Source organism: Neophocaena asiaeorientalis, unplaced genomic scaffold (assembly GCF_003031525.2).
Source record: "Neophocaena asiaeorientalis asiaeorientalis breed wild unplaced genomic scaffold, Neophocaena_asiaeorientalis_V1.1 scaffold319, whole genome shotgun sequence".
Lineage (NCBI taxonomy): Eukaryota > Metazoa > Chordata > Mammalia > Artiodactyla > Phocoenidae > Neophocaena > Neophocaena asiaeorientalis.
In genome coordinates this window covers 463,791-489,536 of record NW_020174103.1, presented here as the reverse complement: position 1 = coordinate 489,536, position 25,746 = coordinate 463,791, and the positions used below count along the sequence as shown (strand labels likewise).

Below are 25,746 nucleotides of genomic sequence, written 5' to 3'. Positions count from 1 at the left end.
GGGAGGGGCTTGGGTACTGTTCTGTCCATGTGGGCTGGCACTGGCAGAGCTCATATGCTCTAGAGCCTGGAGGGAAGAACCAGCCAATGCTGGTTAATGAACGTGTTCTCAAAGCTGACCTTCAAGTGATTTAGTGGCTGAAAATGACTGTATCTTTTTTTTTTTTAATGGCAAATGTGGGGAAAACAGGAATGAGCATCATTTTGGATCTATTTAGCTTTATATGCCATGTGAATGTGTCAAGCAATCGATTTGTAATGTTCATAAGAATATTGGGAATTTGTTCCTGGAAGAGAGACTATAGGGGACTGAGCTGATACAGAGACTCCCTTTTCTGTTCCCATTACAGACACATAAATATAACAACTTGTAAAACATATAGCCAAGCTCAGAAAAGAAAAGAAAGTCCTCAGATTTCATCAAAGAAAGTGTGGTAAGAATGCAGGCTGATGCCACTAACACACGGGGGTATCTATTCCAGATATAATCCCTGGTGGCTTGGAAATGGGATTTTAAAATCTATATGGGAAAAGATAGGTGTTCTTCTAAGACTGGATTTGGAACTGAGTGTTCTTGGAGCCTGGAAGCACTTCCTTGACAGTGCAAAGTCACTGAAATATGTGCCAGTGTTATGGGTTGTGGATTTATGACATGAGTATTGTGGAAACCCAAATTGAGAAATGAAGGTAGGCGTTTGCCTGGGAACTGGTAAAGTCTGCAAGGCAAGAGAAAAAGGAAATTAAATATCCTTTATAGGAACATTAAAATAACCAGGACTGTCACTTCAGGACCTTCTACAGAAACTGAAATCACCATGAAAAGGCACTAATGGTAAAAATTACAGGCCACATGAGGAAACAAGCTATCCTAAGAAAAATAAGCAGAAGAAAAAGAAAAAGCAGGAGAATTTTCACTGAAAAGAAGGACATAGAATAATTTGAAACGGATATTGTAAATTAATGCTTAACCTATTTATAAAGGCAAAGGAAGAACATAATAAAAGAACAGGTCTTTATGGAAAAAAGAATGAAGATTTAAGGAAAAGAAATGGAAATGAAAAATACATGTGTTAAATAAAAACAATAATCGCATTGAACAGCAGATTACAGTTGAGAGGATTAGTGGTCTGGAAGTAGAATTTGAGGAAACTTCAATCATGAAACACAGAAAGATAATAGAAATTTTGAAAGTGAAATTAAGAGAGAATGCCTAATAGAATTCTCAGAAGGAGAAAACAGGGAAAATAGATATTTTGATGAACTAGTACTTTGATGATTTTCTAGAAGAGAACAAAAGTATTAATGTTAATATTGAAGAAGTATAACAAGTCCTGACATACTCATTATAAAATGTAGAATATTAGGTATAAACAGATACTCCTAAAGCAGTAGAGAAAAAATTACTATAAAAATAAAGGAATTTTCATTAGACAGAAAAATTCTCATCAGCAAAAACTGAGATGAGAAATAGTGAAATAATATGTTCAAAATGGCAAAAAAAAAAAAACCCTGTCAACCTAGAGTTCCATACCTAGCCAAACTATTATACATTGATAAAAGTGAAATAAAACCATTTGTTGGCAAAGTAGTCTGCAAAAGTCTATCCTTGCTGAAAAAATTACTAAAGGCTGTAGTTCAATAAAATGGACATTGAGCCAGAAGGAAGGAATGAAAAGAAAAAAGAAATGGAGAGGTTGCAGGTCAGGGCTTCAGCAGAGTAGAAACTATTTGGAATAGGTCTATAAGAAATCAACCACCAGCCAATTCGACATGGATAAATGTCGTGAATGCTGTGGGTCCAATCAAAGATAGATGCTGTGGGGTAGCAGTGAGGAAATCCCTGAGATTAGATACTCTCATGGCTGTGTAACATCACTTTTACATAAGGGTGTCAATCCAACAATCCAGGTGAGGAAGTATTGCTAATAGTTGAGTGGTTTTCAATTTTGGCAGCTTAACGGAACTTTGAAAATTATTTTAAAATAATTAGTGGTTAGATTCTATTCCCTGAGTTTCTGCTTTAATTGGTTTGGAGTGTGTCCTACCCACCAGTGTCTGTTTTGTTTTTTAAGCTCCCTAGGTGATTCTGTACAGTCAAGATTGAGAAGCATTGTAATAGATTGTCAGAGAAGTGCAGAGGTCTAGAAACTGACTTCTGCCACCAGTCAAAGCAGACATGGTAGCCTATTCTCATCATGAGGGAGGCCATTTCACACTCACAAAAATCCCTCACTTTTTACAAGTGGTTGGCAAGCTTTTTGTATAAAGAGCCAGATAGTAATATTTTAGGTTTTGTGGGTCAGATTGTCTTTGATGCAACTACTATTCTGCTGCTATAATGCAAAATATCCATGGAATATAGGTAAACAGATGGGCATGGCTTTGTTCCAATAAAATTTTTATTTGCAAAAGAGCCATGAGCAGGATTTGGCCTCTGGGACTTAGCTTGCCAACCTCTGTTTTCGAGTGTTAAAATACAGCTAATGAGCACAGTTAAGAACCATTGCATTCACTTTGCAGAAAGTAGCCCCACATGTGAATAGGTTAAAGAAGGGTGGAGAAGAACATATGAAGATAACATGCAGTGGAGAATGAAGACCAGGCCAACCATAGACCAGGGAAGGACTCAGAGGGAAAACTCTAGTGAGTGAAAATGCACATGGAGAGAGTTAGGGTCATGGCATAAAGGGGCAGCTATAGCCAGGTTGTTACTTTTCAGTTAAGAGAATGCTAGAGAGGTTTGCTTGTTTTATATTGTCTTACATTTGTTGGGTTTCTTTTGCTTGTTTTTGTTTTTGCATTTAGAGGGATTGCATGTAAATGAATAGCTTGGACTTTCTTTTTAATCACATCTAGATATTTGGGGTTCAGAATAAATGTACTTCTCTTTTCAACACATTATCATCATTGTACCTGAACTGATAGATAGCTAGTGGGAAGCAGCCACATAGCACAGGGAGATCAGCTCGGTGCTTTGTGACCACTTAGAGGGATGGGAAAGGGAGGGTGGGAGGGAGGGAGATGCAAGAGGGAAGAGATATGGAAACATATGTATATGTGTAACTGATTCACTTTGTTATAAAGCAGAAACTAACACACCATTGTAAAGCAATTATATTCCAATAAAGATATTAAAAAAAATCCTTTTTCATCCCTTGCCACCTTCTCCAGTACTATGTTCACATAAGAACATTTTCTTTTCTGCATATCTTGAGTAAATTTATACAAATTATTTGAATATTAAGCTCAAATTATAGTGATTGAAAGAGCAGAGAGATGGGTTTCCTGTCCAGCATAGGCTTTCAAATTTTACTTGACTTTATCCTCTTTTTCTCCTTCTCTGTCCTCATAACTGCTTGCCTGGCTTATGGAACTGCTTAGTTATTTTAATTCCAAAACCCAATTTTTATTCACATTTTAATACTTTTGAAATTTGGTTATATCTTTAGGATCAATGAATATGTATTGAATTATTGAATCTATATTTCATGTTTTTACCCCAAAACCTGTTGTGAAATTAGTGTATCTTCCAATTGACAGCATTGTTTTTTAAATTGAGGTATAGTTGATTTATAATGTGTTAATTTCTGCTGTACAGCCAAGTGATTCAGTTACACACATATATATATATACATTCAATCAAGGAAACATGGGATCATCTTTGCTCATGTTTTTGCCTCCATCTTTGGTACCCACTTCCAGAATTTATGAAGAGTTGCATTTCTGGAAAGCAAACCTGATCTTGTCATACGAATGTCTCAAAATAATTTTCAGAGATCTCAAAGTTTCAGCTCCATGGCACAGTATTCAAGGGCTTGCTATCTAAAGCCTTTCATATTCTGGCCCAAAGAACACGGTTTCCAGCCTTCTTCCCCACATGTGAATTGCTTCATTCCTGATGATCAGACACATGGTGCATTATTTTAATACAAGTGTTGTAAAATCTCTGAGAAAACTTTAATAAAATGGGATTGGTGTTGAGCTGAAAATAGCTAAAGGAGGCTTTTTTCTAGTTTCATACTTTAAGATGGAAATGTATCATCATCCTTGCAAGAAAGCCTTGACTTTTTATATTAAATTGTTGAAGAAGCTTATGGAATATCTTTATTTGGAGCCTTTTAAACATAGACTAGACACTCTTCTGTTGGGGATGATTTTTAGGTACCCCCATGAGAGATAAACAAGGTGAACTTTGAGGTTGTGATCAGTTCTGGGAGTTTGGGGATGATTAATGACTGTATCTATGTGAGGCCAAAACATCCAGATGGAAATGAAGAGAGAAATTCAGTTTGTCATCTACATGCTTTCTATGTGATTCCAAAGACCTGAATATTTAACAGTTGAATGTATATACTTATTGAAATAAAACAATATATTTCACTGGTATTTTCTGCTTTGAATGTTCACGTATTGCTATAGTTTAAGCAATCTCACGAGATAAACACGTGTCTTATTCCCATCTGCCATCAAATAACGTATATTAAATTGTAATTATTAGAAAAATTAAAATGTGAGTTAAATTGAAAATGTTCCCAATTGTTTTTGTTTGGTCTGAGAATAATAATGAAGGAATAGAGTAAAATAAATTTTCTTGATGACTCTTTGGCTATTTCTTCATTTTTATAAACTGGAAATTAGGAAATGGCTTATCCACCAGATGCATATTTATATGGCTCTGTATTTTAAATTTAGGTATGTATCCTGTGCCCTGGGCTGTCCATATGAAGGAAACATCACACCGCAGAAAGTAACAGAAGTAAGATATACGCCTGGTTTTCTGGTTCATGGTAAAATGATGTGTACTGTTTTAAAAAGTGGGCTGTTTTTCCTAATGTTTATTGCATTTGCACAACTAGACCAAGGAGAGCCATGGACTGGGAGGCATTTATTTGATCACTTAGATAATAGTTTTATTTTAACACTAAAGACTTAGATAGTGCCTATCACTGTCCAGAGTTAACATTTGATTCTTATCATATGGGTGTCCAAAGTTTGAGGGAATAAAAACACCTGATTTGTTTTTATGTGAATAGAACATATTGAGCAACCTTTCTACTTTCTATCAGAATTCTGGGGCGGTTTTTGCACATATACTCAAACTTTGCCTTGGTTGCTCAGGTAGTGTCCCTTTGTTGTCTCCTGCGTATTTTGGCATTTGTATCAGAGTATATACTGCTTCTGTGTTTTTGTTCCTTTGAGATTCTACAGCTCTTTCTGCTGAGATTCAAGTTGCTATTATTCCAGAGCAATTTTACAGCAATTGATTATAGTCATTAAGGACCTACTTATTGAAGTTCATTTTCTACTTCCTGTTCCTTTTTCTTAATTGATACCAATGAATACAAAATGCTTGTCTTTGAAATTATATTATACTCAGAAACTCACTTGTATATGAAATAGCATATTCTTGTGCACTGCTGTTAAGGTTGATTTTTATAAGTTTAGGGATGTGGTGCTGAAGCAGTGAAGATGGGATTGTTAGAATATCGAACTTTAGACAGGATAAACTTTCGGTTTGGCTAAAGCAATTCCTGTTTTGTGTATTCATTTGAACTGCAGATGTTTCCAGTGAAAGATATACCATCATCTATTAATAAGCAAGACAATTGCCCACAGAGGCAGATATATCAATATTATAAAATAATGAAACTTAAATATTTAAAAAATTTTATTGAAGTGTAGTTGATTTACAATGTTACATTTAATTTCTGCTATACAGCAAAGTTACTCAGTTATACATATGTATTCTTTTTCATGTTCTTTTCCATATGGTTTATCACAGGATATTGAATATAGTTCCCTGTGCTATACAGTAGGACCTTGTTGTTTATCCATCCTATGTATAATAGTTTGCATCTTTATGAAGCTGAAATTTTGCAGTCCTTCGCTGGCATGGGACCCTTCTAAGGCTCTGTTATTAATTTGTATTCACAACTATATATCCCTTTTTAAAAAATCAGTTTACTGTTTTTATTATTTTTTTAAATTTTTATTTATTTATTTATTTATTGGCTGTGTTGGGTCTTTGTTGCTGCGCATGGGCTTTCTCTAGTTGCAGTGAGCGGGGGCTATTTTTCATTGCGGTGCACGGGCTTCTCATTGCAGTGGCTTCTCTTGTTGAAGAGCATGGGCTCTAGGTACACGGGCTTCAGTAGCTGCAGCACGCAGGCTCAGTAGTTGTGGCTCACGGGTTCTAGAGCACAGGCTCAGTAGTTGTGGTGCATGGGCTTAGGTGCTCCGTGGCATGTTGGATCTTCCTGGACCAGGGATCGAACCCGTGTCCCCTGAATTGGCAGGTGGATTCTTAACCACTGCGCCACCAGGGAAGTCATTATGTATTCTTTTCTTAAAGAACATTTCCAAAATAGTATAACTTCAGACTCCACAAAACCTGAATCCATCTCTGCCTATACACCCACCCCTTGCTTTTCTTCCTTCTGGCTTGTGCCACCTCTGGACAGACCACACACAGTCTCAGGCTCTGCATTCATGCTCCATAATATCCAGGGTGTTGCTGAAGAGAATCCTGGAACAGGCAGATTGGAAGCATTAGGAATTCATGACCAGCAACCTTACCTGGTCTTCTGTTCCACACTACCCTGTGTGGAACAACTCCCTGTCTCCTTTCCAAAATGACTCTTGCAGACTGTGTTCCCTCTCTTGAAACCTCTAGCCCTTCCTGTCTCTTACTCCCCTGTATATGCAACTGCAGAGCCCTTCCCACTGATACTCGAACATGTTCAAGCCTCTTCCATGTGAAAACTTCCCTTCCTTAAGTCAGCATCCCTGGCACTCTTGTAGCCCTTGGATTGCCTTGACCCCACACTTAGGATTTTCCTTCAGCCACTTGGATGGAAGCCTCATTCTTCTCTATGTGGCCATTAAGAAATTCCAGCATTTAATAGACAGTTTTGAGGTGATTAATTATCTTTGTGAGGCCAAAAACATACAGATGGAAATGAAGAGAGAAATTCAGTTAGTCATCTACATGCTTTCTATATTATTCCAAAGACCTGTATATTTAACAGTTGAATGTATGTACCTTTTTAAATAAAGGAGAAGAGGAGAATCAGTATTATGCTTTTTTTACCCAAGTGTCCATCCAATAATTGTCTCTTACCTGGACTAGGTAGCCCTTCTGAGTTCCCTTCAAACTATTTTTGATGTTGTATTGATACTGCCTTTCTGAAACATAAATCCCATTATGTCACCACTACTCCACATTTGGTCAAGGCTTTCTACTGCTCTTATGATAGACACCTCAACCAAAATCCTAAACCTGGTCAGTTTGCAAGGCTGTGTGTACTGTTTGTACGCTCTGCCCCGGGCCTTCCTCCCCAGCTTTATGGAGCCCCATTCCCCCTTGGTTTTTGCTTTCTTGTCACATCTGTCCTTTGCATCTGACCTTCCTTCCTTTTTTTTTTTTTTCTTTGGCCACACCCCGTGGCATGGGGGATTCTAGTTCCCCGACCAGTGATTTAACCCGCCTGAAATTCCACCTGAATGTTCTTCTCACACCCTTCCTCCGCAACCGCTTTGACAAGTTGATGCTGACTTTATCTCAGGCTGTCACTGAGGCCCTTCCTGCTTGACAGATCTAGGTCAATTTCCTTTGCTACATGCTCTTAGAATCCTGTTTCTTTGTTCCAAAATTATTATGTTAGCTGTGTTTACACATTCCTGAGTGGAATTGATTAGGGTCTGTCCTCACTTGACTCCAGATTCCATAATACCTTGAGCCTGGACCCTTAACATCTGCATCCACATCATATCCCAGCATCTAGGGCAGCACCTGATGTAAAATAAGCACCAAAGACACACATAAGGCATGAGTTAAGGGGTGACCATGTGTCTGATTTTGCACAAAGTGATTTTTATATATTCTCATTTTCACAACCAAACATGTCAACACTCACTTCATCGTTATTATTGTGATTTTGAAAAATTAATTAGTAAGGCTTAGAAAACATGCTAAATAATGGTGTTTTATTGTTTGTATTTTACAGAATAGGGGCTGAGGCTTCAAAATGTTCATCTTCTGCCCAGTATCGCATGACTAGCATTTGTGACAGCTGAGATTTCAATCCAGGCCTGTCTGATTCCAGAAGCCATGTCTTTGTCAACATACCATGCTGCCTTCATTAAAATTCATATTGCTCTTTGAAAGTAACATTAGTTATTTGGCTTGAAGGGAGCACAAAGTTTACCAAACTCAAGAGCATCTATTTATGAGCTAGAAAATTTAAGCCAAAAATATCAAGTGTCTGTACCGATTACAAAGCTACTTGATTGACATCTCTTGACCACCTTGAGAAATACTAGTTCCAAAGTAAATCTGTGATGCTTCTGTTTGATTAAAGGGCTGAGAAAATAAGCCTCCCATAAATGAAATTGTAGCTTATACTTTCATAAATGAACATGTAGCTACTTAGATAGATACGATTCTGAGGCAAACTTGAATATTAGAGAAAGATAACTACAGGAATGTCATTCAAAGTTTTATATAATGCTTGGGATTTAATGAGCAAGGAAAAGGACTAGAAAACTAAAATATACATTTTCCATGGATATGCAAGTTATCTTAGTTGTGATGTTTACTTCTAGATGATGTTTGCTAAGGAACAACAGGGTTTGAGTGTGTTTATTTACATTGTTTTACTAGCTTGTCACTTTTCTTGATAGGTGTCTAAGAGATTGTATGGCATGGGCTGTTACGAGATTTCCCTGGGAGACACAATTGGAGTGGGAACTCCAGGAAGCATGAAGAGGATGTTGGAAAGTGTCATGAAAGAAATCCCACCCAGGGCTCTTGCTGTTCACTGTCATGACACATACGGACAAGCCTTAGCAAATATCCTTACGGCCCTTCAGGTATTTTGTATTATTTGTGTGTATGTATAAAAGTGTGTATACTTATTTGCCATATAAACATATTAAGAGATTTAGTGAGACAATATTTATAAATTGCTATGAATATAACATTTTTTTTTTTGAGATTCAAGTGTTGATACTTATTGGGCATCCACAGTGTTCCAAGCCCTTTGTTCACCTCTTCCATGTACGTTATTTCATTTTACCCTCACAGCAACCTTTGCAGTATACATAACATTAACCTGTTACGTATCAGGAAACGGGATTTGGAGGTTACGTGACCTGCCCAAGATCACACAGCTACAAAGTGCTGGAGTTGAGACCAGAGACTGGGGCTTCCGACTCCATGCCAAGCCTTCTCTCCTAGTTTTCTAACATGCTGACCCAGTAAGAAATTGTTATTGTAGAAGTATACATTAATCGAGCCATTGTTTGAACGCTGTGGTTAGGTTTAGAATGAAGGGAGAACATTGAATAGCTGTAACTTGGTTGGTAGAAAACTAGAAGGGAGGCAGTGTGACATGACAGAAGAAAAGCTAGATTAAAAATCAAGAGACATTTAAACAGCACCTGACACACGACGTGCACTCAGGAAATATTTGTAAATTGCCCATGCTTTTCAGGGCAATGATGTCTCTTATTACTGTTCATTTGATTTGATAAAATCCCTGAATTTGTTCTTTTTAAAAGTATTAATCTTCTCAGAGCTATGTCTGCTTTTTTCAACTCCCATTTGCTCTCAGCCTGAAAAGTTGATAGATTGAAAAATGATGGCATTTTTGAGGAGTGCAAAGCGCAGAGATAGTAGCGTGTACTGTTGTAATCATGTAACTTATGCTCTTTTGGATAATTTGGTGCTCTGTGATGAGGAGGTGTGCTGAAATACAGACTATTTTGTTCAAGATGTCTTCTTGATGTTGGCAAGCATCCTTTTGAAAGAACCCCTGGTTTTTATCAAGTATATTCTGATCAAAATCAAGAGAGCTAGAAAGTTGGAGGATTAAGAGTTGCTTATTACATTCTAATGATACCTCAGTTCTTTTTAATGTATTTATTGAAAGGAATAGATATAAATTGCATTTTAATGTATTTATTTTTAAATTGATGTTATTTCTTAAACTCGGATAAAAATAGTTTCACTGGATGTTCTTTGAACCCAAGATTTTGACAACTAAAGATAAGAGTGTCTGAAAGCATTTTGGTGAGGCTGAAAATCAATACATAAAGCTTAATGTCATCATCCTGCAGTGCACAGTTGTTTGGAAGAAGTTAAAAAAACCTGTGAATATCAAGCCCCACAAGGGCTTATTTGGACTTTGTAACATATGTGCACAAATCCTTATTTGTCCTCTGGAAGCAGGCAAGGAACATTGTATTGAATTAGAAGAAAAAATGATATCCCATGGACTTTGGGGCGTTTTGACAATTTTCCTCCTCTATTCTAGTTTCTAAAACAATAGAGAACTAGGCATCACTTCAGGATTCTGTGTTCAGCTGCAACTGTAACTTATTAAGTGTTCCTCACCAGCAAGTTCCTGGAGAGGTCTGTGTGTGTGTCTGTGTGTGTGTGTGTCTGTGCATCTCTCTCATTTCTCATATGGATATATCCTCTAGATGGTAACGCTTGAGTCATGTTTTATTCATGTAGCATATTTATTATATAATGAGTGAGAGTTTAGGGTTTTGGGATCCAGGGCTATAGTGCACATTCTGGGAACCCAAAGATCTGATTCTGGAAACTTTCTGCCTGTTGAAAATGCCCCACTGCAAAATATTGCTGTTACCCCATTGTGATTGTGACGGTTAAGGCTGTCTGAGAAAGTAAGATTTAAAATCAGATATAAAGAATGAGAAGAAAGGGGTGTGTGTGTGTGTGTGTGTGTGTATGTGTGTGCGTGCGTGCATGCGTTTGTGTGTGTGTATGGGCATCAATGTGTGAAAAGAATGTTCAAGCACATGAAACACCACTTGGGCAAAAGGCCTTGGAGAGGGAAGAGCATGTCCTAGGAGCTGAAAGACGACTATTGTATTCAGAGGGGAACCTGAGCTTTATAACATTCGCTGAATTAGATGAACTGCAGAATCTCCATTTACAAAGAGATGCGGACTGCAATTCTGGAGCATTTGCCCATCCATACTGTAACAGCAGTACGGGGTGGGGACAGGAAAGAACCTTGGGCCCAAGCAAGATGGGGAGCACAGGCCAGAACCTGTATAAGGCTGAGTCCCCTCACCCCGCAAAAAAACACCACACCTTCAGTCAAAAAGGGTGAACCAGCAAAAACCACCTAGCAACGGGAGAAGGCAGCAAGGATATTTATTCTAATGACCTTGGCTATGGGTGAAGGAGAAATAGACAAGCCCCCTTTATATGTCATAACTATTTGTTGACCCTGTTGTGAGTTTAGGGTTGAAATTTACTTTGCTTGCAGAATGTGAAAGACTCAAGCAGTCAAATTATTTTCAAATGGGTGTGAATTAGTAGCACCTACAGATGGTCAGGAAGAATATAAATCTTTTCAGAAGGAATATATCTTCAATTTAAGCTGAATTATTTGGGGGGTGTGTGTGTGTATGTGTCTATGTGTGTATGTGTATGTGTGTGTGTTTATGTCTCTCTGTGTGTGTATGTATGCCTGTGTGTGTCTCTGTGTGTGAATGTGTATATGTTTATATGCATATGTGCGTATGCATGTGTGTGTACATGTATATGTGTATTGGTGTGTATGTGTCTATGTGTATCTGTATGTCTAGGTGTGTATGTGTGTGTGTATGTCTGTCAGGGGAAGGGTGGATATTTTGCTCTTTGGCATCTCTTGTGCTCTTTGGCACAAGTTAGCAGGAAACGTGTCCACAAGTATCTGTCATTGTGTTTTCTGTTCTTTTACTATGTGCACAAGCTCTAAGCATGTACGTGAGGTGGGAGGGCAGAAGGGAGGCGAGGGGCCTGGGGAAGTGCACTTGGAGCGTGGTGGTGTTGCATTGCCCAGACCTTGACGTGTAGTGGCAGTGTAAGTGGGTGGAGGAGAGGGTAAGAGCAGCTTGTGTAAGAAGCAATATGCAGCCCGAGTGGCCAGTTTAAATGAACAATTTAACGTTGGAGTTGTAGAGTTTGTGTTTGCTGCCATCCATTTTCAAACAGTTTCATCCACTTTCATCCAGTTTGATAAGCCAGTGCCAGTGTAAGAAAAAATATACACTTCTGCTCTCTTTGAAAGTGTGTGTAGCTGAGACAGTCTGTAAATGTTTGGGGAGGTGTATGCTCACACAGACAGCGGAGCATTGTCTTGGAATGTCTTTGCAGACATATGTGTACTGGTTGGTCCCTGGCAACGCTGAGTGAGGCAGAGTCCTCCTGGGCCCTTCCCAATAAAAGCAGCAGCAACAACAAAATAACCAGGATTACCTTAAGCAGAGGAGAAAACATGTCTTAGGAAAAAAATAAAAACAAAAACAAAAACAAAAACCAAACCTGCCAGTGTTTAAGTAGAAGGGAAGTCAGAGAAAATTCCACTTGGTTATGAACTAGGCTAACTCTGGCTTCAGGAAGCAGTGGCCATACTTCATTCTTTAAAATGGAATCTTTGAAGTGGCTTCTAGTCAGATTGCTGGTGCATGTGGAGTGGATATCATTTGTTTTAATTTAGAGGTTAGGAAACAGTTTACAGTGCTCCAAACTGGAAGTTAAAATGATGGCAAGGAGACATGTAGTAGGTGGAAACTTGGCCATGATGGTAGGAAACAAATGAGAGTTATAAATGGAACATCCCCCTCAGTCTGGAAAGCACATACTAATAATGTAATAGAAGGATCATTCTTGGGTTCCCAGGTTTATTGTATTTTTTTTTATTACTTAAACATATGACTTATAGGGCAGTACATGGTTGTATGGAAGTCAAGAATTCATAATTATCAGATATTCCTTAATATAGAGAAATAATTGACACTATAGATTTGAGTGGGGGATATTTATAACCACCCAAACCCAAAAAAGCAAGAAAATGAGGTGACAAAATATACAGCATTTCAGTAATGGAAGAAATGTACATGGCCCAATATACTTGTCTTAATTTTTTATGTAAAAATTGAGTCTCACCCTTTTGCATATTCCCAAGTACCTAAGTAAAACACCAGTGAACAAATTACTTAATCTACTTAACACTAAACAATTGCACAGTCTCTGTTTTTCTTCACTCAAATGATCTGAGTCTTCATAACTGGGTAAAAACAGAGTAAAACAAATGAGTTCCAATATCACAAGTAACAGTACCCCATTAACTGGTAGCAAAGAGAGTAGAACAGGCAATATTTAGCTTTCCCCTAAAGAAATGCCATGTGCCTTTTTCTTCTCTTACACTTAATAGACATTTAGCTAATGTGTCTTTCCTCATGATGTTTTCCATATGTTTAGTATTCTCTTTTAGAAGAACCAAATCATTTACCTAATTTTTACAACAAAGCATTCATTTCTTTATACTGACTCTTGCTAAACCACATTTAAATGCTACCAAACAATTTCCTCATGTAATTTGTTTTTGAGGTTCTCAAAGAAAATTTTTAGAATTCCAAATTCTCTTCTCAATTCTATACCTATAGAATGTGTACAATGATGTCTATGTCCTCAGATTTTACAAAACTGAGATGAGGTGCAGAGTTTCTAGAACATTTGTCTTGGTGACTGCATTTGGTTGATACTTCATACTATTACCGTCATTACAGTTAAAACTATTACTACTGCTGATATACTAATAGCAATAATATTATAACCTTTATTACTCAAGGAGCCAGAGGCATAAAGCATTGCTTTGCAAATGTGTAAATTTGTAAATACATGAATTAGATATTATTCATTTATTCAACATCTACTAAAGAGCTAAATAGAAATCAGCAAGCAAGAAAGAAAACAAAAAGTTGAAAACTGGATGCTCCTACATAGGTTTTACAAAATGCATCACTAATTTATTCAACAAATATTCATTTTATCAGACACTGTCTTAGATGTTAGATTCAGATGTAAAATCTCGGAGCAGTCCTGCTGTGGAGAAAAGTGTTTAGTTTAACTCAGTACCTCCAGAAGCTTTTTGAGTATGAAATAGTATTTTTGTTTTTGTTTGTTTTCTTGCTTGTTTGCTTTTTGCTACACAATTAACTTTCTCCAGGACAGTATTATGTTGAAAATATTCTCAGGTGGGATGAGGTGTAAGTTATCATCAAAAAATAAATAAAAGAGGTAAACACAATATTGTAAATCAACTATACTATCAAGTATTTAAAAACTACTTTTAAGACAAAAATAAGTAAATAAAAGAGAACAGGGAGTCCAGCAGAAGTTTAACACCGTCCAATTTTTGAGTGCTTAAAAACAGGGCTTTGAGCCATAAATGTCAGTAAGAAAAGGTGAAAAAAGTTCCTTTCTATTATTTTTTTTTGCAAGTGGCTGGATTGCTTATAGTAGTGATAAAAATGAGAAAACGTGAATAATTTTGTTTTGTTTATCTCCAACATCTTTTTATTAATATAAACTTCTCTCTGATTTTGACTATAGGTAATCGGTCAGGTTTTTTTTCAGAGATAATATAGCTTTTATCTCTTTCTATATACACAGAAGGGGCAGTTAGAAAAAAACTCCTTCTGAGCTAGATGGCATTTTAAACGGGAATTCAAGTAATCAGTGTTTAAAAATAATGCGTGTGAATTTGATTCTAATATGCTAAATATGAAAGTATTTAATCTTTATGTAGTGAGTTACACTTAGATCATAAGCCTGAAACTCACCGAGAAAGAAGATGCCCCAAACGGCTCTGCCTCTCCCATGGCAATTAATCCATGCTGATCAGTTAGACAAATGTTACAAAAATTGATCATTGTTGATGGGGATTAGGGCCAGGATACGATATGATTTTTCCTTTGACATAAAAGGTGGAAAGTTCAGAACTCACTACATTTTCGAGCACCTCTCTAATTCATTCTGTAAATATCTCATCCGATTGTTTTAATCTCGTTTTCAATACCTTATTTTCAATCAAGTACTTGTCACATCTTAACACATGCGCCTTTAATTTGGAAATCTTGCTGTTTTGCTCTGTTGTTTGTATAGGAACACATTAAGCTTTTTGTTTTTTGAATATCGTTTCAAGTTTCTTTTTTCTTATTATTTTCTCTCACAAAAATATCTATTTACAAGGAAACATTAGAATATTTATACTCTTGCCCATTAATGTAACATGACCCAGATTTTTTCCTTAAGAATATTGGCTTGAAATTGGTAGTTTTGTATTGAACATAAAGTATTATTCTCATAACTATTTTTTTGGCCTATTGTAATGTAACTAATTCATGGTTGTAGGCTCACCACTAATGACAAAAACAAGTGTGCGTGTGCGTATATATATAATATATAAAATATATTACATATTATATTACATAATTATAATAATATAAGAAAATATATATTAAGGTGGTCAAAAGGTACCAACGTCCAGTAGTAAGGTAAATAAAGTACTAGAGATGTAATGCACAACATGATGACTATAGTTACCACTGCTGTGGTATATAGTCACATTATTTATTAAATATTATATAATATGTTAATTGTAATATATAATGTATAATATATGATTATATATTAATATATAATAGAGATTATATATTTATTTTTTTATATATTACATTATATTTTTATATGTTTTATATAAATATATGTTAATATATTATATATTTATATATAATAAATATGTTATATATTATTTAATATTATATATAATATTCCATTATATAATATTATATATGATATTATATGTACTATTCCATTATATAATATATATAATATATAATACAATATTATATATATATTCATATATATATATAATCTTCTTTATCCATTCATCCATCAATGGACACTTAGATTGTTTCCATGTCTTGACTATTGTAAATAATACTGCAGTGAACATGGAGGTACAAATATCTTTTCAAGATAGTTTTTCATTTCCTTTGGATATATTTTCAGAATTAGGATCCCTTGATTATATGGTAATTCTATTTTTAATTTTTTGAGGAGTCTACATACTGTTTTGTCTAGGATCTGTGCCAGTTTACAAACCCACCAACAGTGCACAAATTTTCCCTTTTCTCCACATCCTCACCAGCATTTGTTATCCCTTCTTTTTGGTGATAACCACTTTAAATGCATGAAGTGATATCTCATAGTGATTTTTATTTGCATTTCCCTAAAGACCAGTGATATTGAGCTTTTTTTCATTTACCTGTTGACCATTCTTGTATCATCTTTGGAAAAATGTCCATTCAGGTCTTTTGCTCATTTTTTAAATTGGAGTGTTTGGTTTTTTTGATATGGAGTTCTATGAGCTTTTTAATTTATTTTGGATATTAACTCCTTATGAGATGTATGCTCTGCACATCCTTTTTCCAAGTGGGTGGTTTGTTTTTCACTTTTTTGATCGTTTTTTATTTTTGCTGTGAAGAAGCTTTTTAGTTTGATATAGTCCCACTTATTTTATTTTTTTATTGAAGTAGGTTGATTTACAATATTGTATACAGCAACATTATTCAGTTATACCTATATATGTTTATATATTATTTTTCAGATTCTTTTTGTAGGTTATTGCAAGATATTGAATGTAGTTCCCTGTGCTATACAGTAAGTGCTTGTTGTTTATCTATTTTATGTACAGAGGTGTTTATCTGCTAATCCCAAACTCCTAGTTTATCCTTCCCCTGCCCTTTCCCTTTTGGTAACCATAAGTTTGTTTTCTACATCTGTGAGTCTGTTTCTGTTTTGTAAATAAGTTCATTTATATAATTTTTTTTAGATTCTGTTATCATATGATATTTGTCTTTCTCTGTCTGACTTGCTTCACTTAGTATGATAATCTCTCAGTCCATCCATGTTGCTGCAAATTGCATTCTTTTTTATGGCTGAGTAATGTTTCATTGTATATATACACCCCACATCTTCTTTATCCATTCATCTGTTGATGGGCACTTAGGTGCTTCCATGTCCTGGCTGTTGTAAATAGTGCTGCTATGAACATTGGGGTGCATATTTAATTTTGTTGCTTATATTTATGTGTCATATCCAAAAATATCAATGTCAAGACCCTTGTCAAGAAGCATTTTTTCTACTTTTTCTTCTAGGAGTTTCACATTTTCAGATCATACATTTAAGTCTTTAATTCATTTGGCATTAGCTTTTGTGAATGATTTAAGACAGGGGCCTTGTTTAATTCTATTACTTGTGAATATCTGTTATCCCTGTGTCATTTATTAAAAAAGACTGTCTTTTCTCCATTGAGTATTCTTGGGTTCTTTGTTAAATATTGGTTGAACTTATATACTTAGTTTATTTTGGGACTCTTGATTCTGTTCCATTGATCTATTTGTTTGTTTCTGTGCCAGTACCATACTGTTTTGATTACTATACATTTATAGTATAGCTTGAAATCAGGAAATTGTGATATCCCCTGCTTTGTTCTTCTTTCAAAGAATTGCTTTTGCTTTTTTGTTTCCATTTAAATTTTAAGATTGTTTTTTCTACTTCTATAAAAAATGTCATTGGAATCTTGGTAGGGATTGGATTGAATCTATAGATAGCTTTTGGTAGTATTGGTATTTTAACAATATTAATTCTCCCAATCTGTGAACATGAGAAATCTGTCCATTTATGTGTGTCTCCTTAGATTTCTTTCATCAGTGTCTTGTAGTTTTCAGAGTAAAGATTTTTCACTTCTTTGTTAAGTTTATTCCTAAGTTTTTTTTGTTTTTTGTTTTTTTGCGGTACGTGGGCCTCTCACTCTTGTGGCTTCTCCCATTATGGAGCACAGGCTCTGGATGCACAGGCTCAGCAGCCATGGATCATGGGCCCAGTCGCTCCACGGCATGTGGGATATTCCCAGAACAGGGCACGAACCCGTGTCCGCTGCATTTGCAGGCGGACTCTCAACCACTGTGCCACCAGGGAAGACCCTATTCCTAGGTATTTTTTGGGTACTATTTTAAATGGATGATTCTCTTTATTTCTTTTTCAGATAATGTGTTGTTAGTGTACAGAAATGCTACTGATTTTTTGCACATTAATTTTGTATCCTGCAACTTTACTGAATTTGTTAATTACATTTAACATTTTTTTGGTGGAGTCTTTAGGATTTTCAATATATAAAATCATATTATTTGCAAATAGAGATGGTTTATCTTCTTTCTTTCCAATTCTGATGTCTTTTATTTCTTTTTCTTGCCTGATTACTTTGGCAAGGACTTCCAGCACTATGTTGAATAGAAATGGCAAGGGTGAGGCTATGGATTAATTCCCCTGCCAGGGTGGAGCAGGGGAAACCTCCCTGCCCAGTAATAGCTCTGCTCTGTGGACGATCAGCACTGCCTGCCTGCCTCTCGGCTCCAGTGTTGCCAGACTATGAAGCTTCCAAGTGTTCTCACCAGCCCTTCTGGTCAGGTCCTTCAGTCACACTCTGAAGCTTGTTGGGCTGTGACTCAGCTACCTTGCCTGGCAATGGGCAAATCACGCTCTTAGAGCCACCAAAACTCAGGTCAGTTTTTGAGGAACTGAATTGGGCAGACCTGCACCCATCCATTTCCCTGGTCAGACTGCAACAGGAACTTGGTTTCTGCAGTTGAGCAAAACTGCTGGCTGGCACTACTGCTTAGGTTCTGCAGGTAGGAACTCGAGCTGCCTCCGCCCTCCCACCCAATTTCTCTGTCATGGTCAGATTCCCAGTGGTTGATCCCTGAAGATTCTTCTGAAATCCCTGTGGAGTGAAGTCAAAGTAGGGGCTCCCAGAAAGCGACCCACAACACTGGGTGGAGGCTGGATGTTTCCCTGGGCTCTCTTTCCCCCTGGAGGTGTCATAGGCTCAGGAGGGAGCTCTCAGCATAATGCTGCTCCAGCCTGGGGGATAGGCAAGGTGATCAATGTGTAGCCACTTCTCTTACCTTCTAATGGGGTCTCTTGGTGTCTGTGGTGCAGGGGTGCTCAGCCTCATCCCTGTGTTCTAGGATTCTCACAGTGGTGTCTTGACCATGAATAGTTGTTAGTTGTTCTTCTTGGAAGGGTGAGCAAAGGCAGGAATGACCTATGTTGTCATCACAGTGACATCACTCCTCCTACTGGTTGGTTTTTAATGGCTAAAAAATAATGTTGATGTTCAAATATTTTGAAAATATAAATAAGTATAAAGAAAAAGTAATTACTTATAATCCTAGCTCAGAAGGAAGATTAGTATTAGCTACCAAAATAAGTTATTCTCATTCATATATATATGAATACATATATATGTATGTAGGCATACCACAATTTATTAGTGTTTGCTTTATTATTTATTTATTTATTTTGATGTTTTTAAACAAATTGAAGTGTTGTGGCAATCCTGTGTTGAGCAAGTCTATTGGTGCCATTTTTGCAACAGCATTATTTTTTAATTAATGTACATACATTGTTTTTTTTTTTATACATAGTGCTATTGCATACTTAATAGCTACAGTATAATGTAAACATCATTTATATATATACTGGGAAACCAAAAAGTTCATGTGACTTGTGTTATTATGATATTTGCTTTATTGTGGTAGTCTGGAACCAAATCTGCAGGATCTCTGAGGTCTGCCTCTTTGATGTGTGTGTGTGTGTGTGTGTGTATGTATGTATGTATATACATAAAACAAATTAATATTTGATAGCATATTGAGCTACATAAACTGCACTTCATGATTCCTATAACTCCCTCCCCTCCCCTTACCCTTACATGTAGGCAGTTGGTTATATAAGAATTGATTTGAGGTGAGAAGTCTTTGCTAAAGATATGAATTTAGAAGTAAGAGTATATATAGTATTTAATTCCAAGGAATGCATGAGATGATAGAGAAGAAAGAGGACCAAGGATAGAGCACCAAATATTGATCATTAAGAGATCAGAGAAAACAGGATATTGTGGAGACAGAAAGAGTGACTCATGAGGTAGGAGAAAACCAAGACAGTCTTGAGTGCAAGACTCTAAAGGAAGAAGTCTATCAAAGAGGAGGTGATCCTCAGTGTGAAATGCTGGGTAAAGGAAGACGGGGACCAACACTGATAATACTGTCTTCACTTTATGGCTTCTGCCTTTGGAATATTGCTGAGAAGGACCTTGAGTTCTTCAAACCTTTAGTACTTATATAAACTGATTACCTATCTTTTCTTTGACTTTATTTCTTATAATCAAGTCTTTCATCCAACTGTACTGTATTTTTATTCATGATGCAAGATGAGAATCTATATTTCATATAAACACATTGCTATCCCTTCATTACATAACCTATTTTTTCCTCAGAGATACAAAATATTCAGTTATGACACATACTATGTTGTTATATTCTTGAGTTGATCTCTAGAGTTTCTATTCTGTGAAAACATTGGCTGATACTTATTGAATTTTTAAACTATGTTTTACATGCATTATTTTATTTTGTCCCTGTAACAATCCTATGAAGTAATTTTTTTATAACTATAACTTTTTACATGAGGCAACTGTGGCTTTCCAAGGTTAGGTCAGTTGCCCAAAACCCTTTAACTGAAAAGTAGTAGAACAAGGATGCCAACCCAGTTTATCTTACCTCTTCCTGTCCCTTTGGTCATTTATGCGTGTAAGTACCATACTTTTAATTAACACGGCTTTATGTTAGATTTCAAATCTAGTATCGCATGACCCTTTTATTGTCATTTTATCAAACCTGTTTAAATTTTTATAAACTTTATCTAATTGAATTTTAAACTGAATTTGTCCCAAAGTTCATCCCCCAAATATCCATTTTATTAAATACCTAGACTAATTTAGAGAGGATTGACTTAAGAATTTCATCTCCCCATCCAAGAAATTGACAGGCTTTTCCTTTTATCCAGGTTTTTGTTTGTATAAAAATGAAATTTGGTGATTTTCTTTATGTGGAAGGCCTACGAATTTAGGTTTCCTCCCTGGTTGAGAATCATTGTAATATGTGCTACTGTTTTTCTTCCTGATTTTGAAATGCTTCTTCCTGTGTTCTATCAATCTTTCTTCCTCCCTTCATTCAGAAATTATAAGTCTCACATTGGTGGTATAGTGGTGAGCATAACTTCCAGAAATTATGTCTCACCAAGACTCATTTCTTCATTAATCAATAGTACTTCTTCAAATTTCTCAGAGCATTCTTGTATTTAGTTGTGTTTAAAACATTTAAATCTATTTATAGTAAATGTTTGAATACCTTTAGCAATTTCTTGGGGAAAAACTTTCCTTGCAGGATATGGAAAATATGTTTATGACCTCAATTTCCTGAGGTAAAAAAGTTGAGGTTTGAAGAGTATGCTCTGAGGATTAGATTCTTTTACTTTGATCTCATAATAACAACAGATAACTAAATAAAGCTCACATTTCTTAGTAAAATGTTTGCAGTTCAGTAAACATTCTTAAAGGAAACATTCGCTACAGTAACCAAAACCCACTGTTTTCATTGAAGGTCCAAATTAAAAGAATACTGTTTCTATTCTGTAAGGAAAGAAAAATCTTATTTATTTTTCTACATAGACATTTTGGAACATTTCCCCTTGAAAATACACAAGGCTTTATAGATAACAGACCTTAGAGTGAAAAGAATTAGGACCCACATCAGCTGTAAGAAGGCTAACAGTGTTACCCATAGCAAATCTACTAAAAAATTGTTAAAAAGAAAGGGGATTCTTTTTGATTGCTGAGACAACTTCATTAAAGAGATAAAGGCAACTTTCTGAAGTTCATCATACTTCATTGTTGCCTTGTTTGCTTAAAAATAAAAACACAGAACTCCCCAAGGTTTAAGAGTTCCCAGTGTGTCTGAAACCATGTTAATTTAAAGTTAATTGTGATTTTTAAATATTACTAGGTTTGCCAATGTGGTTATGGTGTTTATTTAAAACCACGATATCAGGAAACCAGAAATGTGTTCTTGTCTGAAATTCCAGGTGAGTGAGTTCATGTGTGGTCTAGGTGGCAAGATATCACTAAATTATGAAGAAGTGAAAATGAAACCACTGTTTCCTTAAGGAAATTTTATATGTGCATGGAGCAAAAAAGGGGAGAAACAGTAAGGAGGAGGCGGAAAAGGAGACCCTCTTGGCCATTTGACTTGAAATGTGCAATTGGAAAGAGAGCGTTAGTAAGGAAATATGGCAAATATGTGTATTGTTTTTTCCTTCAATCTTGATGCGCAATGTTAAACAAACAGATAATAAGTATACAGCCATTGATTGTTTACCTTCTTAATTGGTAAGAATTCTCACGAGAATCCTGCTTTGCTGTGGCTTTTCATGAAGTGCTAACTTGGTTATCAAAGTGTGTTCATATTCTGGCTTGACAAAAATAGGCTGGAACTAAGGTACAAGTAGCCCCTGAAATAGGGCCAGCCTCTCCAGCTCACACTGACTGACTGGGTGTGCTCTAAGTTCTTAGATCTCGTTTTCATGTGTCCCACTTATTTGTTTACTCCTGCAAGCATTTGAGTTTTAGAAACATGATTTAAGTATTGAAGGAGGAGATAGTTGTGGTGGGATTAGGTCATGGTAAATTGGTAAACAGAACTTGGGGCATCTTAGTAATTCAGGACTCAAATAGAGATGGTGGTCTTTAGTAAGTAGAGGAATTATGGATTAAATGATTAGGCAATGGAGGTTAAAATGAATTTTGTTGAACTCTGCTGAGTTAAAGTGAATAAAAGCTGTCCATCAACAGATGAATGGATAAAGAAGATGTGGCACATATATACAATGGAATATTACTCAGCCATAAAGAGAAACAAAACTGAGTTATTTGTAGTGAGGTGGGTAGAACTAGAGTCTGTCATACAGAGTGAAGTAAGTCAGAAAGAGAAAAACAAATACCATATGCTAACACATATATATGGAATCTAAGAAAAAAAAAAGGTCATGAAGAACTTAGCGGCAAGACGGGAATAAAGACACAGACCTACTAGAGAATGGACTTGAGGATGTGGGGAGGGGGAAGGGTAAGCTGTGACAAAGTGAGAGAGTGGCATGGACATGTATACACTACCAAACGTAAAATAGATAGCTAGTGGGAAGCAGCTGCATAGAACAGGGAGATCAGCTTGGTGCTTTGTGACCACCTAGAGGGGTGGGATAGCGAGGGTGGGAGGGAGGGAGACGCAAAAGGGAAGCGATATGGGAACGTATGTATATGTATAACTGATTCACTTTGTTATAAAGCAGAAACTAACACACCATTGTAAAGCAATTATACTCCAATAAAGATGTTAAAAAAAAAAAACTGTAGAATAGATCTATCTACAAAGTAGATACGTTCTACAAGGAGTAGAATGTATCTACAAAGTACACTTGTAATTATCTTTCTGTATATCCTTTTAATGTTCAGGCTTCCATACACTGAAGTAGTGTTTTCTTTTCTTTAGTTTGGAAAGAAAATCATTAAATGTCTACAAGTGAGTTTCTACATTGTACTGACCTGCTCTGAAAATACAGAAGTGAAAAAAAAAAAGCATTTATATCAAAGCTGGAGAGAAAGGATAATATTGCTTGAGGATCACTTGCAGTTATAGAAATGAAAAGGTTAGGATGAGAGTGGCAGGGGACTTGTAATTTCATATTCCATGAAAATGGTTCAGGAAATTTATTCAGCCTGCTTAAATTTTATTAGGACCCCATATTTCAAATAAGCCACACCCCATACTTTCAGACATATGTTAGAATGTAAACATTTATGCAGCACTAAAGTACAAATATAATGTAAGGAAAATGGTGCCATTTCTATGTGTTTCATACGTGTGATTAAGGACAACAGGATTGGCAAATTTTTTTCAGCAGATACTAGGCTGACTGACAGTAAAACCCCCCATAGAGAATGTGAACAGGCTGGTAAAGAGCTTTCCTGTTGCACAGGAAGTGATCCGTATACAAAGTCCAAGCTGGGTGAAGATGGCTCCTACATCCATAACTTTGGTGTCTTCAGCTCTAAGATCAGAGAATTGACTCAGTGATCTCTGAGATTCCTTGATTGAATGTCAAAGCCACTTAAAGTTATGCAGAGTTCCATTCACTGTTAGAAGATAAGGGGAAAGAAAGAGACAAATTGAGAGACATGGGGGCATTTCAAATCCATGGTCTTCCAAAGTTTTAAATTTAGGTAGAAATACTAGTGAAGAATACATTTCTAGAGGAAGGTTTCTCCCTCGATATATTGAATTTATATATTTTTCATTTAAAGAAACTAAGTGGGATGAAATCTTTCAATTAGTACAGTCCCATGAGAGAATAGCCTAAATCAGAATTAGTTTAGGGAAGTGACATTATCAAGATGGCCAGATAGGTCATTCTTAACTTTGCTCCCCATCACAAGAAGGGCAGCCAACAACTTCATGTACAAGACAGTGCTGAGAGAATCCTAGATCATGGGGGTAAGGCTAAAGCACCCACACCCCCACGCCCCACCCCACAGTTTACCACAGAGATCAAGACAGATTGCATTAGAAGGGTATGAGGAACAAATACATGCCAGTTGCATTGCCCTCTCCAGATCCATGCAGTACCATGCTGTGAGGTCTTCCCTGAGCCTGTGGTACCTCCAGTGGGAAAAGAGCCCAGGGGGACATTCAGCTCATCCAGTCAACACTTACCTCACATTGTACACAAAATCAAGTCCTGGTGGATTGTAAATCAAAGTCAGGAAAAAAATAGCATGAGAGATAATATTTTGTATAGGCAGAGATTTATTACATGTTACATAATAAGGGACTAATGATAGAAAATATTGATAAACAGGATACATTAAAATTAGAATTTTCTGTCCATAAGAAGATATATTATTAAATTTTGGTATCAACTCCACATGTGAAGGTCACCTCCTGACACACAGGCCAACTAAACATCTGAGATTTACTCATAAGATTATAGAAAGGTTCCCTTCCCCTACAACTTATCATCATGCCAACATGTCCCCAATATAGTGATTTACAGATAAAAGAGCTGCAGATGCAGACTCTCCTTGAGGAGATACACTTAGGGAAGCCCACAGTGAAGAGGGAAGGCAAAATCAAAGACACTAGAGAAATTTGAACCCTCTGGCTGTTACAGCTACAAAAAACATTAAACACAGCCAAACTCCTAGTCAGAATGACAAACTCTCACACTTACACAGCCTATTTACCTAGGTCCTATCATCAGATACAATATATCTGGTTTTCAACAACAACAACAACAAAAATCACAAGGCAGGTCCCAGACCAAGAAGAAAATACAGCCTGAAGAGACAAAGCAAGCATCAGGACCAGATTCGGTTAGAATTCGGTTAGAGATTGTTAGAATGTTCCGACAAGGAATCTAAACTAACTGTGAGTAATATATGAATGTCTTTAATGGCAAAAGTAGAAACATACAAAAAAGAGGTGGAAATACAAGCAGAGAGATGGAACCTCTAAGAGAGAATTGAAAGGAAATGTTAGAAATTTTAAAAAAAGTGTAACTGTAACAGAAACGAAGAATGCCTTTGATAAACTCAGCAGTAGGCTACACATGACCAAGGAGAGGTCAGGGAGCTTAAAGATAAGTCAATAGAAACTTGATCTAAGGAAATGCAAAGAGAAAAAAAAAAACAGTGAAAAATCAAAACAGACTATACAAGGACTGTGGGACGATTTTAAAATGTATAACAAATGTGCCATTGGAATACCAGCAGGAGAAGGAAAAGAGAACAGAGTAGAAGAAACATTTGAAACAATAATAGCTGAGGATATTCCAAAGTTAATGACTGATGCCACAGATCCAGGAAGCTCAGACGACACCGAACAGGATAAATATAAAAATATCAACACCTATGCATATCATATT

At 36.3% G+C, this 25,746-nt stretch overlaps 1 protein-coding gene across 3 annotated transcripts in view; it reads left to right on the top strand.

Moving 5' to 3' along the window:
* Positions 1–25,746, top strand: part of HMGCLL1 (3-hydroxy-3-methylglutaryl-CoA lyase like 1) — a 131,012-nt gene that overhangs the window by 71,176 nt on the left and 34,090 nt on the right. For 2 of the 3 annotated variants that reach the window (XM_024754693.1, XM_024754692.1), the window contains 2 exons: positions 4,692–4,755; positions 8,682–8,870. In XM_024754693.1, coding sequence (XP_024610461.1) covers positions 4,692–4,755; positions 8,682–8,870 — 253 coding nt within the window. The remainder of the gene's footprint in view (positions 1–4,691; positions 4,756–8,681; positions 8,871–25,746) is intronic. The other variant, XM_024754694.1, reaches the window with a different exon arrangement.